Source organism: Notechis scutatus, chromosome 3, assembly GCF_049901735.1.
Source record: "Notechis scutatus isolate UNSWTSFEM ecotype Mainland chromosome 3, rNotScu1.2, whole genome shotgun sequence".
Classification (NCBI taxonomy): Eukaryota; Metazoa; Chordata; class Lepidosauria; order Squamata; family Elapidae; genus Notechis; species Notechis scutatus.
Window position 1 is genome coordinate 72,218,482 of NC_142011.1, and position 19,337 is coordinate 72,237,818.

At 36.8% G+C, this 19,337-nt stretch overlaps 1 protein-coding gene across 2 annotated transcripts in view; it reads right to left on the reverse strand.

Moving 5' to 3' along the window:
- NEGR1 (neuronal growth regulator 1) overlaps positions 1–19,337 on the reverse strand; it is a 543,684-nt gene that overhangs the window by 94,860 nt on the left and 429,487 nt on the right. For both annotated transcript variants that reach the window (XM_026679346.2, XM_026679345.2), the window contains exons 5-6: positions 8,172–8,292; positions 719–870 (exon numbers count right to left, since the gene is read on the reverse strand). In XM_026679346.2, the coding sequence (XP_026535131.1) occupies positions 719–870; positions 8,172–8,292 (273 nt within the window). The remainder of the gene's footprint in view (positions 1–718; positions 871–8,171; positions 8,293–19,337) is intronic.

The window sequence follows — 19,337 nt, forward strand, 5'->3', positions numbered from 1 at the left end:
TGCTTAATGTCAACTAACTGAATTCCTAAAGAGTTACACATAAAGTATATAACAAGGCAAGTGGCAGCAGCTACAGTATCAGAGTTTCGCACTTCAAAACTTATATCATAGTTTTTATTGTTAAAAACAACTTTGACCATCATTATGGTAGATCCACCACTATTTTGGTGTACACAGCCACTCACTCCCACTTACGAAACTATGCTGCAAAGTGTTAACAACTTATTTGCTGATCAATCCACATTGGTGTCATCAAAGCCTTCCTTGTGTCAGGACAGCAGGTGCAAAAGTTGAAGGTCTTTGTGAATATCTTGATGTACAGGATGTACTATTATTATGCCATGTTATGGACTGTATTTGAAATAACTTTTAGGAAATCAAAATAATGCATGCCTAATATTCATCTAATGGCCCATTTCTGGACTATATCTTGAAAAAGATCTCATCAGGCGATTTGATTTCATCCTAAGGTCTAATGTAATCACATCATCAGACTGCTTACCTCAAGATTCAGGTGGAAATTGAGCAGGCTAAGGATATACTTTCAACTTAGGGCACGTCTAATTAAAGAAGCTCAGAAAAATCTGTATAACTCACAAAATTTCTAAAGAGAACCTGAACTAGACAAAGTACTACAGTTTTTTTTCCCTTCAGGGAAGATAAGAAGAAAAAAGAAACCTACCACATAAACATTTCTCATATTTTTTTCTGGACTTACGGTTAAGAAGCAGGCTGGCATTGGTTGTGCCTAATTTGTTGGCAGCGACACATGTATAGTTGCCAAAATGCTCTTCTGTCACATTGTTGAAATTTAAAAATGATCTTGAACTGTAGCTGTTTATAGTAATTCCTTGTTGCCCATTGATCAATCTAGAATGGAGGAGAAAATGGAAAGTACTGTTAGAATTAAATGCAAATATATTTGCATTTTTAGCTTAATGTGGGTGAAATACATTAGCTTATACTGAAGCAGGATAGGAAACAAACTATGAAAACTATTGATGCCACATTTACAAAAATGCTAATGTCATATTGTTCTAATGAACTGTAATTTAGCAAAGGATTATCATCTATGCAAACAGTGCATACACATTAGTTCATAAAACACATTTCCTTCCTTCAGCACAAGTCTCTTACATTTAAGGAAGTCTCAGTTCAGACTTAGTTTGCTGATTCAGGAAAAAATAGACCAGATATCCAATAAATGTACACATGAAATGATACAAATGGGGCAAATAGTGAAATAAAACTACGATTCATTTTAGAATGAAGCTCTTTTTCTTTTCATTTTCAATTGTGAAGGAGCAGGGCAAGCTGTAACTGAATCCTAGAGATAAACAATAGCAATAACTGATTACTCACAGTTCACGAGAATCAGGGCACAGTAAGGTAAAGATTAGCAAATGACTTTAAAAGCAGGCCATGAAACTAGTACAGTGTTTCTCAAACTTAGCAACTTTAAGATATATGGACTTCAACTTTCCAGAATTCATCAGTCAGCAGATTGAACGCCATTTAATGTTGCCAAGGTTGAGAAACTCTGATCTGGGAGTTATAAGCACTTTCCAGAATCTCTCTTGTCCTTGTTTTGGATACTACCAAAGTAGCTTGAAAGGTAAAATATATTTGATGTGGGTTCAAAGTAAGGCAGTTTAACAACAATGCACTTTGTTACTGAATTTATTTTTTGAGGAAGCAAATGAAAATTATTTGAGTTGATTTATCTAGCTGATATGTTGATGGCTTGGAAATTAAGTCCTTTTTATATGAAGTCTGTGTACATTATGTGTATCCTGTATAGTCAGCTGAAGAGCTATACTGGGATCTCTCTGCATGATGAAAACTTTTATAAGAAGTATAAAAAGGAATCTTTGATAAACACAGATCTTGAACTTCACTTTAGTATTCTATATTTGCTTCATGAATCAGTCTCCATCTTCTACTCCAACCATTGGAAATATCTGTTATTTGGCCAAAAGTGCTTTCTTTTCAAGAGGCAACTGGACTTTCTAGTTTTTCTTAGAAGACGTTTTGCTTCTCATCCAAGAAGCTTTTTCAGCTCTGATTGGATGGTGGGGAATGGAAGGATTTATACTCCTGGAAGAGTATAAATTTGCATTTTTTTAGCAGGTTGTTAAGGTCACCTGGAGGTTTATCTATGTCATCAGGGTCACCTGAATGGTGCAAATTGGTGTGGAGCCTTCTTGGAACTGTTGAAAAGATGAGAGGCAAACATCTTCAAAGAAAAATCAGAAAGTCCAACTGCTTCTTGAAAAAGCACTTTTGGGACAACCATGACCTCTATGACTGAGAATAGACATCTGTTATTTAGTTTAGATCAAATGTGAGAAACTTGGAGGTGACCAAATGTTATTTAATAATAATTCCCAGCAACTTTAGCAGGCATGTTCAAATGCTATACTTAAGGTTCGACAATATTTAGAGAAGGGTTTGACAATATTTAGAGAACCTAGTTCCAAGCATTTGCTTAGTTTAATGGCTTTAGACGTATCAACAATACCAGCATTTTGGCTTCCTTTCCAAAGAAGAGTCAGGATAAATTGATTTTATGCTGGTTCTACCAGTATACAAGGAACAAAAAGGGAAAGGCCAGTGTGTAGCGGAGTTTAATGTGTGGCTAAAGGAGTGGTGTAAAAGGGAAGGCTTTGGTTTTATTAGTCATGATGTCTGCAGCTGGTCCAATGAAAAACTGAACAAAAGAGATGGTTTGCATCCATCAAAGAAAGGGGCTGAGTTACTTGGCATTAAATTCACAGATTTCCTGGATAAACATTTAAACTGAACAGCGGGGACAGAGAATTAATGGATACAGAACATTTCTATCCCCAACAATCTAAAATTAATAAGGATACCAGTGTATGCAAAATAGATGTTTATACAGGTAAGATTATCAACCTTGCTGTCAACCAAAACCAAGCATTTAATAGTGAGTGCCATACCATGTGCATTAATCAAACAGGTGGCAAGAAAGTAGGGGCAGGCAGGCACAACACAAGTTATGTAGACAGTAAACACAGTGTCGGACATAAAGATCTCAAGTGCCTATATACAAATGCACAAAGTCTGGGGAACAAACAGGGTGAACTCAAACTACGAATATATGAAGGTAGATATGATATAGTTGGAATAACAGAAACTTGGTGGGATGAAACCCATGATTGGAGCATACTGGTAGAAGGATACAAACTATTCAAAAAAAAAACCAGACCCCATAAAAGAGGAGGTGGAGTTGCACTGTATGTAAAGGACCACTATATTGCTACAGAAATGCATGAAACCTAGAATGCATGTGGGTCAATATAAAAGAAAAAAAAGAATGACATGGGCATAGGTATATATTATAGGCCACCCAATCAAGCAGAAAAAATAGATGTCCTTTTTGCCAACCAACTAACAAACATATGCAGGAAACACACAACAGTAGTAATGGGAGACTTCAATTATCCTGATATCATTTGGAAAACTAATTCTACACCAAGTGAGAAATCAAATAAGTTCCTAACCAACCTAGCTGACAACTTTGTTGCCCAAAAGATAGAGGGTGAAACTAGAGGGACAGCCATACTGGACTTAATTATTACAAACAGAGAAGAAGTGATAGAGGGAGTTGAAACTGCAGGTACCTCGGGTGAGAGTGACCATGTCATACTAGAATTCAACATAACACAAACACAAGCAATAGAACATAATGATACCAGAGTCTTGAATTTTAAAAGATCTGATTTTAATAAACTCAGAGAGAACTTGGGAAAGATTCCATGAATAGAAATCCTAAAGGGGAAAACAACTCAAGAATCTTGGGAAATTCTGAAAAGTATGATCATAGAAGCCCAGACCAGCATAATACCACTGAGAAAGAAAAACAAGAAATCCAAGAAGAAACCAGCATGACTGCACAAAGATCTCTCTGGCAAATTGAAAGAAAAAAAAAGGACAAGTACAAAAAATGGAAAGAAGGACATACAGTTAAGACAGAATATCAACAGATAGCCAGAATCTGCAAAGATGAAGTCAGGATAGCAAAGGCTCAGAACAAACAAAGACTTGCAACAAAAGTCAAAGATAATAATAAAAGTTTCTTCCAACATATAAATAACAAGAAAAAAAATCAAGGAAACAGTCAGTCCATGAAAGAGAGAAGACGGCAAGGAAGTAACAGGCAACAGAGAGAAAGCAGAACTGCTTAACTCATTCTTTGCATTGGTCTTCACGCAAAAAGAAATTATAGCTCAACCCACCAAAAACATAACTGTAAAAGACAGACCAGAAATAAAAGTTAAAATAAGCAAAAAAATAATAAGAGAACACCTGTCTGATCTTGATGAAAACAAATCACTGGGGCCTGATGGATTACATCCCAGAGTTTTAAAGGATCAGGCAGAGATCATCTCAGAACCACTGCACCATATCTTTTAAAAATCCTGGAGCACCGGAGAACTACCAGAAAACTGGAAAAGAGCTGATGTGGCTATGCTTGATTACTCCAAGAATTGTTTATATTTCATCCTGAAAGTAGAAGTCATACTTATATGAATAAGTTACTGTTAAGTCTGGGCAGTGGGTCCCAAGGAGAGACGAGACTCGAAGTAGTGACAACAGCTCTTTATTAGGAAACCAGATACTGAGACAAAGACTCCCAGCCGAGGCAGCTCCTTTTATAGAGCTGGCTGCGGCTAGGCAGCCTATGACATGCATTTGAGCTTGCCGCGCTTGGTTTTACCCAATCGCGGCAGCCAAATAAGAACCAATCAGAACGCTTAGTTTTGTCCAATCACGGCCCGGCTTTTCCGGACCAATAGGAATGCAGGCCTACAAGCTTGCTAGTATGGAACAGTTACCATTTAATTTTGATATATGGAGGCAGTACATCATAAATCTAGGAGAAAAGTACTTTTTTGCATTTAGCAAAATGTATATCTATCATTATTAATCTATAGCTGCATATTGATGATTTAATATTGTATATTACATTAATGTTCTATTTTTATTTAATCACCACACAGTTCTGTATATAAATATATACTGTATTTTAGTTTAATCATATTTTTCCAAAGCAGAATATTACATGTAGGAAATAGATACTATAGTCCTTTTCAAAACCCTGAGAATAAATTGTTGATGTATCAACAATTTAATTTTTTTCCAGTACATTTCTGTGTGATCATGGTATGTGTAATGCATCTTATTTGCATGCAGGTAACTATAGATACAGCCTAATATTTAAACATTTCTTTCACAAAGTTTTAATTATTAGTTTACTAAATACAAATATCATCTGAAAAAGGAATATGAGCTGCATCATGTTTTTATTTCTAAAGTGTCAAATTCAGGTAGACAATGAATAGATTAGAAAGATACCAAGGAAAACATCCCTTTTGTTATAGATTTCAGGGATCAGTTAAGAAGAACAAATAGAAATAACTACAATTATTTAATTATAATTTTGATAGGGCAAACTTTCTTAGGCCAAGTGCTTTCTAATTTTTGACTGGATCCTAGGAGCTGTAATTCTAATCATTCTGAAAAGCACCAATATGGGAAAGGCTGATATAAATAATCCAGGTTAATCTGTCCAATGCTTCATAGCTATCTATGGAGAATGTAGAAATCGATGTAGTTTATGTATTTATGCCTCACCTTTGATATTTTTATAAATAATTAAACATACCTAATACTTCTTTCTCCTCCTATTTTCCCTACAATAACAAGCCTGTGAGGTGCCCAAAATCATCCAGGCAACTTTCATGTCTAAGGCAGGATTAAAACCCATGGTTTCCTAGTTTTTATCCTGGTGCTTAACTACTAGACGAACAGTAAAATGAGTTTTTTTGAATGTTTCTCCTTAATGTTCTACTTGTCAGAATATTTGATTTAAGTGTGAGAAAATAAAAAGTGCTAATTGTACCTACTACCTGCTGCTATATGACTTTATTCTGCTCATTCTATACTACACCTTTTGGATCACTATGAACCTACAATCAATTTTGAAATGTGTCTTATAAAAATAAAAAACATCTATTTTCATGTTAAATAAAGAATTTCAAAACTCATTTCTCTCAATAAAGTTCAAACAGCCCTATGCATGTCCTTTCCTGACTCTGCTCACATATAGTCTGTATATCTCTTGATACACACTTAGTTCTTCTTCTTTTTCCCAGTCCCTACATAAGTTGGTTAGAAGTTCAAACTGGTACTGACCTCCAGGCTGTATGTATAAGAATACCCATCTATTTAGGATATAATATTATAATCCATCCTTCTGTATGCATTTGTTTGAGTATACAAATCAATTCAATGTTCATTGTATTAAATAGTCTCCCTTACTTGGTAGGACTTTTCCCCATCTAGTTCCTACACTTGGGAATTTAACTTATTACATATAAAATATACCGTATATACTCGAGTATAAGTCGACCCGAATATAAGCCGAGGCACCTAATTTTACCACAAAAAAACTGGGAAAACTTATTGACTCGAGTATAAGCCGAGGGTGGGAAATGCAGCAGCTATTGGTAAATTTCAAAAATAAAAATAATTAATTTGGGAAACGATCTCACTATCATGAAAGGTTTAATTGATTCACTAACCCAAAAGAAGAAGACGATGATGGCAGTGGGAGGCAGGAGTCACTCTCTCCCTTGCAAGAAAAAAGCAAGAGCCGTTCTTATGATCTCTCTCTCTCTCTCCCCGGAATAGTCAAGCCCTTTCCAGCAGGCGCAATCCGCCGCCGCCCCTTTGCACCTTGCAAATGCAAAACCCCGGGATTTTGCATTTGCAAGGTGCAAAGGGGCGGCGGCGGATTGCGCGTGCTGGAAAGGCTTGACTATTCGAGAGAGAGAGATCATAAGTGAATCAATTAATTTGGAAAACGATCTCACTATGAAAGTCAGCGTTCTCTGCCAGTGGGGCATTTGAAGAAAACGCCCGTGGCATATCCACGCGCGTGTAAGGGGAATCAGAAATCCCGCGTTAAGCCACGAAGTCGCCCAATCGCACAGCCCAGAATCGCCCTCCCTCAGGGGGCAGCAACGGCGTTCCGAGAAGCTCCACCGTGCAATGAAAGCGCCTGGCTCTAGGCTCGCGGGCTCAGAAAACAACACGAGCCGAGGTGGCTTCGGCTCCGCTTGGTTTTTCCTCAGCCCCAGCTGCCTTCAGTCCGCTTGGGAGGAGGAGGAGGTGGTGGTGGTGGTGGCGGCCCGCGTTGTTTTCTGAGCTCTAGGCTCGCAGGCTCATAAAACAACGCGAGCCGAGGTGCCTTCGGCTTTGCTTGGCTTTGTTTCCTCAGCCCCAGCTGCTTTCAGTCCACTCGGGAGAAGGAGGAGGAGGAGGAGGTGGTGGCGGCAGCGGCTCGCGTTGTTTTCTGAGCCTGTGAGCCTAGAGCCTAGAGCTCAGAAAACAACGTGAGCCACCACCACACCACCACCTCCTCCTCCTCCCGAGTGGACTGAAAGCAGCTGGGGCTGAGGAAATGAAGCCAAGCGGAGCTGAAGCCACCTCGGCTCGCGTTGTTTTCTGAGAGCCAGGGCGCTTTCATTGCACGGCGGAGCTTCTTGTCTCGGGAAACGCCGGGCGTCGTTGCTGCCCCCTGAGGGGAGGGCGAATCTGGGCTGCGCGATTGGGGACTTCGTGGCTTTGGGTGGGAGCGAGGACGGATGGAGTCCGAAGTGGGGCTTGCCTGCCCTTGCTGGCTGCCTCTGCTTCCTTAGGGGCGGGAAGGGGCTCATCTGGACCAAGGGTGAGTCTCCCCTCAGTTTCCCCAGAAGGATCTTCCGTTGCTTTTGCCTTCTCCTACGTCTTCCCTCTGTTAAAATCCCCCCCACACACACACACTTATTTTCGGGAGGATAGATTTCGTGTCTGAGCATTCTCACATGATGGTGGGTCTTTCCCCCCTAAAAACAGTTAAAAAAAGAAAAACAATATATCCTCATGCAAGAACTTTTCTGCTTTCGATTACCCCCATGCTTACAAGTTGCAAAGGAAACACGGAAGCAGGGAAGCGGCTGCCCAGCTCCGGAGCTCCACACCATTTTTTTTTCAGAGGGGAATCTGTCACTCGAGTATAAGCTGAGGGGGGTTTTTTCAGCACAAAAAATGGGCTCCCTCCTATTAAGTTGCAGACCGCCATGAAAAAAAGCATCCAAACTTACTTTCTTTCTCCTTTGTACCATTCAAAAGCTGGGGAAGGAACACCCGCACTTTCACATCTTATGAATCCAGTGCCTCCAAGAGTCACTCCACTGGATTTTATTTCCTGAATTGTTGGGGCAACTGCAAGGAAGCACAAATATGTTTTTGAGACATTAAACACTTGTTGGAAGCATATACGTTTAATAATAATGATTTTTAAAAAAATAATAATACAGTAATGAAACCTGATTTATTTATGTTGGCTTCTTAGAATCTAAAGCACATTTGTTAATTTATTCCACATATTAGACCTAAGGATGCTCACTGAGTTTCTTACAAAAGGCAGGTCCAAAATTCAAATTTGATCCTCCCCTATGGTTATTCTTCTTGTGAAAAATAAAGGCATTTGAACTCAGAAAATTATTGAACGAAACAAAAGTATTTTATTGGGTCTGTCAATAGCAAAATGTGCAACTGTCAAACATGTTTCTGATAATATGTTTTCTTTGTTCCTAAAACTGTAAGTACAATAAAGACGCAAGGCCACTGAAGTTCTATCATTTCCTGCAGGGCCAGCATAATCCTAGATTGCTTGTCTATGCTTTCTTTTGCTAATATTCAACATTGTTTTAATTAAAGATATAGCAACACCTTCTCCCCTCAAATTATTTATAGAGGAACATATTAATAAGCTCTACCAAAATAGACTTTACCACAGCTCTGAATACAGTCTGTTAGTGTCAAAACCCTTTTAAAAATATTTCTTGAGCAATGTGTACAGGAAAGAATGTATGCTTTTATGTGGTGAATATCAAAAAAACCATACACACACACACACACACTCACTGGGACAAGTATCATTAATACATTTGGATCAGGAAAATGTTAAAGAAAAGCAGACATTAGGTCCTTATTCTATGGTAGAAAGAAAGACATCGGGGTAGATATAGAAAAAGTGTGTCAGAGATTAATGTTTAAAACTTTGGATGGATTTGTAAAGTTATTTGCAGAAACATTGCATGTGAGAGAAAACTACAAATGATAATTGGATGTAGAGACCATAAAGTGCACAATGAATTAGGGTACAAACTTATTAATTTTAATAGCAGAACTCACCATATTTATACACAATGTATTCATTCATTCATTCATTCATTCATTCATTCATTCATTCATTCATTCATGCACAGTTGCATTCATTCAGTTACAGATTGCCCACTTCCACAAAAGAACCCAGTGCAGTTTATAGTCATAAAGAAATAATACAGTAAAAACAGTTCTGCATCAAAACTGACATAATCAATCCAAGCCAACTCTGGCATCATCAGTTCAAAAAGTCCTTCAGAACCATAGATTTTAACAATTTTTTGTTTGAAGAGAAGGAAGTTGAGGCTATTGTTACTTTAGGATGCAAAACACTTCAGAAAAATGAAGGTGTCAGCAAGGCTTGTTTTCAGACTCCCTATCAAACTTTGAAATGTGCCCTGCTGTCGCAGACATCTTTTCGTTTCTCAGCTTGCCACAGACTATGCAGCAGTAGTGGGGGGGAATGCCAGCCTAGACAACAACAAGAAATCATCCAGTGGAAACTAAGGTCATCTCAACAGATCTTTCGCAAGGGCCTGAAGGAGTTGCTATAGTGACACTAGAACATCTAATTGGACAATGTGACCTGATAGAAGGAGGGGAGGAAATAATTTGTCCTTTATTTAGGTGAAAACTCTGGGAACTAGTTAGAGTTGGTTTTGCTTCATGTGTGCTGAAATGATGTACTCAATAAAGTTATGCTTAAAGAGATCTAACCATCTCGACTTGCTGGCTTGGTTGGGTTTGTCAGTCAGAACGTTGACACTCCCATCTCATCTCTCACTTCAAAGTTATCCTAAATAAGCTGAATCTGAGTGGGAAAGATAGGATTGACATTTCTTAGATGACAAGCCATGCAGGTAAATGACAACTTTTATAAAAGAACATACAGTATACAGTGGCCATTTCCCCCCATACTGCATCTGAAACCTAAGAATTTGAAAATCAGTTAAACGGAACCTATTTACAATAATCAATAATTGATTTAGGAATATCAGTAGTCCTGTTTAATAGATTATACTTGGAATGTATAATAGCAATAGCACTTAGACTTATATACTTCTTCACAGTGCTTTACTCTCTAAGTGGTTTACAGAGTCAGCTTATTGCCCTCAACAATCTGGGTCTTCATTTTACCGATCTCAGAAGGATGGAAGGCTGAGACAACTTTCAGCTGGTGAGAATTGAACTGCCAAACTGCTGGCAGCTGGTGATCAGCAGAAAAAGCCTGCAGTACTGCATTCTAACCACTGTGCCACCCTGGCTCTGGGGTAAGAATAAGGCAATTCCATTACATCCTAGATGTAATTTTATTTTTTGTCACTATCAGAAACATCCAGAGTATACTTGAGTTTTCCCTACATCTTTACAACAGTTGAAAAGTCTGGCTTAAAATAATAAATCTACGAGCTATGGATTTTGTTAGTGATTTGAAGAGAAAGGTTCATGTAGATCACAAATAACAGACCTATTTGAAAATGTGGTGAAAATTACTAGAATTCTATAATACAAAAATATTTGCAGGATGAGATAAACTAATATTGACTATTTACTTTAATGGCAAATCATCAAAGATTCAGGCGCCGCACACCATTGTATATGATGTTTGGAGCTAAAATTTCTAGTAGATTATTGGTAATGTACCAGGCAATCGTGAATTTCTATAATATGGTAGACGACCTGGAATACTTTTGAATGAAAATATACAAAGCCTTGTGTACTATGAAATATACAGTATAAAATATGAAATGTGTGTGTATGTATATGTATATGTATATGTGTGAGTATATATATATATGTGTGTGTGTGTGTGTGTGTATGTATATGTATGTGTATATATATGTGTGTGTATGTATACACACACACACACACATATATATATGGATCTTTGGTTATTCGGGTTTTCTCCCGCGTAAGATTGGAAGTACCTAGGCAACGTTTCGATGAAGTCTCATTCATCATCTTCAGGCTTGTGTCTTCTGCTCTAAGCTTTTTTTGTCTTGATTGGCTGGCAGAATAGAAGAGATGACTCCACCAGGCTGTCAATTATCTGGAAGCCTGCACTCTCAAACAAAAAAAATCTCCACACCACAAGCCAGGCAAACACCTGGGCACAAACAGACTCCCTCTGATACCCCCAGCTCAAACATACCCCAACCAGGCACCCAGATGAAACCTAGCTTCCTAATAAATGATAGCCATCCGTTTACTCGGAGCCAAGCCACACTAAAAGCCTCTAATACAGGAAACACAATGTTGCCAGCCAATCAAGACAAAAAAAGCTACAAAATAGACAGAAGATATTAGAAATACCAATCAAGCAGAATATAGCAAACTCCAAGACCAATAAACATAGACCAAGACTCCCAACCAATCAGGAAGAAGAAAAAAACATTTTGGCATAGCAGTAGGCTAGCACCAAATTTAAAACAGAAAAAGCTGTGAAAGTCTGACTCACAGACGAACACTATACAGAAGCCTGATGATGGCAGATGAGATTCTGCCGAAATGTTGCTACAATTTTAAAAGCACAACTATAATGATGTGGGAAAATACCCGAACAAAGCTGAATACCATACACACACACACATACACACACATGTATGTATGTATGTATGTATGTATGTATGTATGTATGTATGTATGTAAAATTGTTTGGATCTCTTCCTAAAGCATAGCCTTTATGCTGTTATGGTTAAAATATAACTGCACCAGAAAGGAGGAATCAGACCTTTAAATATGCTGCTAGTTAATGATTTAAATTCTACTAAATCCAAGGAACAATTATAATCCTTCTAATGTTCTTGGCAAATTTCCTGTGAGGCCATTAGAAATGTTCTAATTGGTATATTAATATTTTTCTGAAACAAATACACTAAGTAATACTACATCATTTCTATTTTTTTTCCAAATCATCCAATCATACTCCTTTCAAGTTCACTTTTTATTATTTTAAAACATCTAAACAGTAACAATACTCAGTAATAACTCATGTCAAAGAAAATATTTTTATGTGGGCAATATTAATAAGTATGTAAATCCATTAAAAGGAAGTACACATGAACCATCTCTTCTAAAATTATTAAGGTAGTTGTGCTTTTTCTTGCTTGCATGACTTCTTTGGAAGCATATCTGTGCATGTGTTTTGATATGTGCATGTATACACACAAATATATACATACATGTACCTATTGTATACATATATACACACCTGTGTCTGTGTGTTTGAAATAGAGAGAAAGAAATGTTTAAACAGGAAATGAACCCTAAAAAACAGCGAAACAAAAGGATAGTTAAAGGAAAATATAGAAGAAACACAATACATAAAATAGTTCTGGTAAACAGAAAAAAAGATAATGTGGTCTAAGACATTATGCATTTGAGATACCCCTTCTAAACTCTCTCACACAATCAATTTAATCAGTGGCTTTTAGTAGCTGTTCATAATACTTTACATAGTGGTTTTGAAGTTTTTGGAAAGGGATTTGTGTGGTGTGTGTGAGTGTGTGAATATGATCAGTTAAGTACCATTGTGCTATTAATAAAATAATTGGACCCCAATTTACTTGGGAGAAAATCTGGATCTCTTGCTATAAACAATCCATAGCAGTAACTGCAAACAAAGTCTGATTGTCATTTGCTGTTCCTTAAAACAATCACATTAAAATTTAAGCATCTGCAGAGCAGCTGGAATATTACACTGTAGGATTGATTTAGTCCCCCTCCCCCAAATGCATGAGGTGACTGAGGCTTCTTTTCCAGCTTTGTTTAACCTTTAAAAAGTCCAGCAGGGATTTTTGCAGAGAAACATTTTCCCTTCTCTAGCATTTCTTGAAATGATAATATGACCACCTGACAGGATTCATTCACAGAGCAGGATATATTATTAGCACCTGGAGTTATTCCTTGCATGTGGCATCATTTTGCTTGCACAACTCAGTTTTGCTTACTGAGAGAACTCAAGGCACTTGGTGGCATCTTCATGAGTCTCATAATTAGTTCCCCAGTCTGTGATCAATACAAATGATGTCCTGTAAAGTCTTGATACTTATTCAGCAGTTGTAGAATTACCATAAGGAAGACATGGGCTGGCCTAGAAAACTTTCCTGAGAGATGCAAACAGTAACTAAAACACTTCTAAGCACTCCAAGTTTGATCTTTCAACTTTGTAACGAGCTTGAGGATCTTTTTATGTTCTTGGCTTTTGAGGTTTTCTCTGGATGCCTCTTACCACAACAAGTGAGTGCTTTTGTTTCAGTCAATGTGCAGGATTTTCCCATTTTCTAACAATTACTTGGCATGGCTCAATCTCATTCCATTTCCAGAACATGGTATTTTACAAAAGGGCTAAATGTCTTCACTTGAACATAAATTGTAACATGTTCCAACTCAAAATGTGACAAAATAATGAAAACTTTTAGTTTAATTTAGAATTGGGGTTGGGTTTTTTATGTAATTAAAACATGCAGCTAATGAAGCAATGCAGAAGATATATTGACATTCAGACAGATACAAAAAAAAGACAAAAAAAATCTGACTACAACAGGTTTCATCTTTTAACATTTTAATGAGCTTTGGGACTTTTTGTATATTAGTTATGTTACCCTAATTACTCATTATAATTCTAATGTGCATTTTTATATTTAATTACAATGCTTATAAAGATTTGATATGGACAGTAAATTATTATAACTAGCATGTGCATAATGATTATCAGGTAAATTTATTAACTTTTATGCTAGCATCCAGCAGTGCTAACTTTCAGTTTTACCTTTATGATTAACTACATTGTCTGATTAAACAAACATTTTATGATATTACTTCTAAAGTCACAAAAAAGGTTTACCTTTCATTTGGCTGATTTGGGCCACATTTTTATTTATTTGTGATTCAGAACTGTTTTACACAATTGAGGTTGTTATTAAAATAAATGTTTGCTTGCTTTATGATGACTACGATTCAGACAACCATTAGGCAGTATAAAAAGATACAACCCTAATCTTTTTCTCACACCACAACTGGAATTTTGCAATTAAGATCTGGTAGCCCATATCAACATGATGAAATTAATACTTCCTTAATAATGATTTCTAATACAAAAGGAGGATTCTGAACTGCCTGAAGCTTATTCCGATATAAATTACTTTTTAAAAAGTACAATCCAAGAAGATAATGCACATATAAATAAACATAAGCAGTCTCCTTATATCTTATACAGAATCCAAGCAGAAAATTCTGGGCAGATCAGAAGCATGATATGAACATGAGAGACTTATTTCACTTGTCCAATAACAGCTGTTACTTAAGACTGGCTGTCTACGATTGAGTAATGTATATTCATATTTATTCAATTTAGGCACCACCTGACTCCAAAATAATTCTGAACAGTTCAAATATAAAACCATAAAAATGCAATAGAACATTGCCATCTTGGCATAGATAGCCTCATCCATCATTGATTTCCAGAATTTTTCTCTATGTAGCATTCTAAAAGAGTATCCAAAATTATGTCTGCTTACAAGTCTGTGTGAATGGAAAAGCCAGTAGTAAAATTGCAAGTTGTGGTTATGTATTGTCTCATTTAATGACCACTTAATGACTTCAGTGAAAGAGGTTGTAAGTCCATTGCAATCATTTGATGTTTCCCTCAGTGACTGTGATGCTTATTAATGAAGTTGCCAGTCTCAATTGCAGTCATTAAGCAAGGAATGCCTTATATGATACTAGTAAAATTCAAAAACTCTAGTCATCCTTGATGTCATGGTCATAGAAAGTGATCTGTCCATAACAAGAAAATAGTTCTTATATCCACCCCAAATTCACCATTCACTTGTGGACTGAAGGCTTACTCAGACCTCCCTGACATTAAGTCTCCATAATGTATAAAGCTGGAGCTGCGTTCCCAGTAAGATTTTATGGTTCATCTTTTCACCTTGAGAAATTTTCATAGATGTCCTTGATGCCACACTCAATGCTGCTTTGCATAGGATGCAGGTGGATGGGAGAATGATGATGTCATGGGGGGATTCAGATTCAGATGAGGAGACTCACAATGAGTAGCCAGTTCCACCTTGGATGGAGCTGGATGAAGGAGGAGTTGTTGCACACAGAGGAGATGGGCTGTCCAGTAACCATTAGAGACAGCTGCTTGCTGATTTCTGAAGACAAGAAGTGTGAGCTGCTAATCCCTTTCAGTGCAATGCCTCATTGTCTGGAGGGTAGAGTAGGCCAAAAATGTTCTGCAGGGGTCCTCACAAGAAAATGAGCAATACTGCAACAGCTTCTATTTAACAAGAGCAGCAAACTGAAGCCTCTCTGTTAGCAAAAACTATCTAGACTCAGCATACCTTGACTTCCAATTTGATATCTTGTGACTCTGGACCTGGACTGATGAACCTGCTGGAATGTTTGGATCCTTGGACTTCATTTGACAACTCTTGTGCCCACTATTTATATTGGAACTCTTTTTTTTAAGTAAAGTTTTATTTGGGTTTTCATACATACAAAATACAAGTAAAACATCTTTTTTGAAAATAGCATGGTCCTGGGTTGAACTTCTTTATACAGACACAAAACTCAATTTCATGCTCCTTTTTGTATTCTATTCCATATCTTATACTATTTTACATTTTCTATATAGTTTTTCCCCTCTTTTAATTTTCTCAATTTTATTTTGATTATCTCATCTCAATTCAAATCATTATATTTATACTTTTGTCTGTTCTGTTTCAATTTCATATTATCTTTTCTCATTAAACAAATTTTCTCCTGTAGTTACTAATTGGAGTATGACACCTTTATATCTTTTAATTACATCCATTCAACTCTTATTTAAACTTCAATATATACCTTAAGTTTATGACCTTCAATATAATACATAATACATAACTTCCAATTGAATTCTGCTTGGTACATTCTTATAATACACACTATATATTTTTTTTAAAAAAAGAAAGATTGTAAATATATGTAATTATAAACCCTCATTCCATTCCAGTTCAGTTCTATCATTAATAATCATTAAAATCTTAACATCTTTAACACTTCTTTTCAATTAAATATCATACTTCCTTAAAAACACATATAATCTCCATAATTAATTTTTCCCTTATTTGTCTTCACATATGTTTTATAAATCATTAAATATACCTTTTGTTACATTTATTTATTTATTCCACTGAATTACAATAGGTATTTTTTCAGACATTTTAATCAGACATTGTTTCATATTTTCTAAAATTATTTCTGTTTCTAATATAACCATACTATCTTATGTACTTTTGCAGAATCCCTTTTTCCATTAAATTTTCACCCATTATCTCTAAATAGGCCCTGTTTCTCTATATTTTGCTTCTGTCCTTTATAACTTCTTTTCCTTTCTTTCTTCCCTCTCATCTTCTCCCTCCCCTTTTTACCCCCTTGTCTCTCTACTTCTAATTCTCTCTTCTGCATTTCCCTCTTCTGTTGCTTTCTGATTTTATACTTATTTTTCACTCTATTTTTTTTTGGAGTTGTTTTTCCCAATCTTAAACTTTCCATTCTCTTTCCCCCCTTTCGTTTCCCCTCCCCATCTAAGATTACTTGTTCATTAAAGATGGCTTCTTCTTTGTCGCAATCTTCTTGTTCTGCAGGCATTTCTTGTTGTTTCTCATAATTCCAAATCTCCATTTCTAAAAACTGAAATATGAAGCCAAAAGAACCTCTCCCTTCTTGTGCATCTTCTTTGTACTTTTTAAGTTCCATTTTCAGTTCTTCTAAAAGTGGAGCCATTTTAAACAGTTTTAAACAACCACCCGATTGATTTTAGTCATTCAAAACAATAACCAAGAATCCAGAAATCATCAAGTAATCCAAATAGTCCAGAATTATATCTTCTTATTTCTTTTCCGACTTTCTCTTCCTGGGGTTTTTGTTGCGATATTTCAGTTAGAATGTATCTTTTGGAAGTCTTCTTGAGATTTTGCTGTAAGTTCTTTTTTAATTCCAGGCAGTCTCCTCCCTTCCAAATCCTACCCTTTTATTCTTTTTCTCTCCTTTCCTGTTTTCAAAAGCTTTTAATTATCCAGAAATTTTTATTATCCCTTTGACTTTTTATTTTCAGCATTAAATGCCTATTGATGTCAAAGTGGATTTTTTTCCAATTTCTTGCTTAAGTCTCTTAGCTGTCAGTATAGGAAAAGGAGAAAACCAAATATTTTCCCTTTTCTCTCTCCTTCGCAGCTTCAAAATCTTCTTAGGGAACAATGTTATTGTTTTTTAATAGTTTCAATTCCAGGGTACCTTATTTGTTGCTTTTGCTGTTTGACCTGGTCAACCAAAACTTTCTCTTCTTATCTTCCTCCTGCACATTCTTTTCCAGTCAAGTTCTTCTTTGTGGTGGCCATTTCTGACCACCGCTGCAACTGCCTTCAGGAAAGGGAGTAATGGCCAGCTGGGGAGGAGAGATACGGCTCTCCTCAACCCTGCAGGCAGTCTCCCCTCTCTTCACCACCTCTACGGGGTGGCTTAGCCCCAAAACCAGCCGGCTCGGGGCGCTCCAGCAACGAGCACGGATCGAAGCCTCGCAGAGATGAGGTTTCAGTCTGTCGCTGAAGAAGCTCAAACTGGAAGTTCCTATATTGGAACTCTTTTAAGGCACGCTTGCTAAATTCAGGAGCGGGGTGTTCTCTAAGACATGTACATCAGTGGTGGTATTCTCCTGATTTGGCCCAGTTCTGCCAAGCGATGAACAGTGGAAAATGAACTGGTTCTCTCTGCCCCTCTGCTGTTGGGGCCACCCACCTGCCCATGCTCCCATACTCACCTTTATCCTCTGCTTTTGAAGCACAGCTGCTTTATGCAGCACAGCAGAGTGCTGCGCGGCAGCTGCTGAAGCGATTGGGAGAGTGCAGGCTTGCAGGAGGTGAGTTGGAATGCCTCTGTGCCTGTGCAAATGCCTCTGTGCCTGTACAAAGTGCGCATTTGGTGTGTGTGTGTGCACTCACCAAGCCACACTCACCAAACCACTGTAAAACTTTTTGTATCCACCACTGATCTACATGTGCATTTGCACTCACTTTCCCTTAGCCACTTATTTTTCAAAACTTATCATTAAGGCTTGCAACCATCTCTCTTTATCCTTACGTGTGCTTGGCCAGGGATACACAAGATGAGGCAGGATTTGTTCTTCAAAATATGCATTTGAATGCACTGTAAACTTTTTAAAAAGTCTCTATAGAGTAGATAACAGGCATGAGATAAACAACTTGTATTTCAAATAATTGAACTATATTTTCAATTTCAAATGGATTATTACTGTAAACAAATGAGGAAACTAGAATAATTTATTGTTTGCCATATTTTTCTGCAAGACTACTCTGCAAAATAGTTGAAGATAGCAATAATAAGTATATTGACACATGACACAAAATAGTGAAATGTTCTTTTGAAACCTGCAACATCATCAAACATTATTTCAGCATTGGAACTGAAATATATAAATGAGGTCTGCCAAGAGAAACCTACTGTGCTTAATTAAGAACCCAAGCACCATATGTAACAGAAATAGAAAGTTTAATTATATTTGTAAAGACTTCATGAAACTGTTTAGATGGAAGAAACAGAGCTTATCAAGTGGTTCTAAGACAAGCAGGGGAAATGATTTCACACATAATTTGAAAATCATAGAATAATTTTGATCTTAACAGGAAGAGAAGGGAATCTTCTCTTTTGAATATTCAATTCAAAAGAATTGAAGATATTCTATGAAAGATATAAAATAGACAGATAAAAGTGAAGTGTTATTGACTATGCAACATTCTGGTTCCTCTATAAAATATAAACAATCAATCAATTATAATTAGCATTAGGGGGAAATTTTTGTCTCATCAAAATTGTACACAATTAATCTTGTTGTCAGATGATCACTAGGTTATAGAGAGAAACATTAAGCAAAATCTGATGGTAATATATCAACACTTAAGACTTTGGCTCATTTTACCTATGGTAGTATTTTTCCAGGTTTTTTTTTGTCAGCCATAATTAATTTCAGGCACCTCTCAATACATGAAAGCAGGAATGATGTAGGGAGCTGACAGCAATAATAAGAACCTCAATAACAC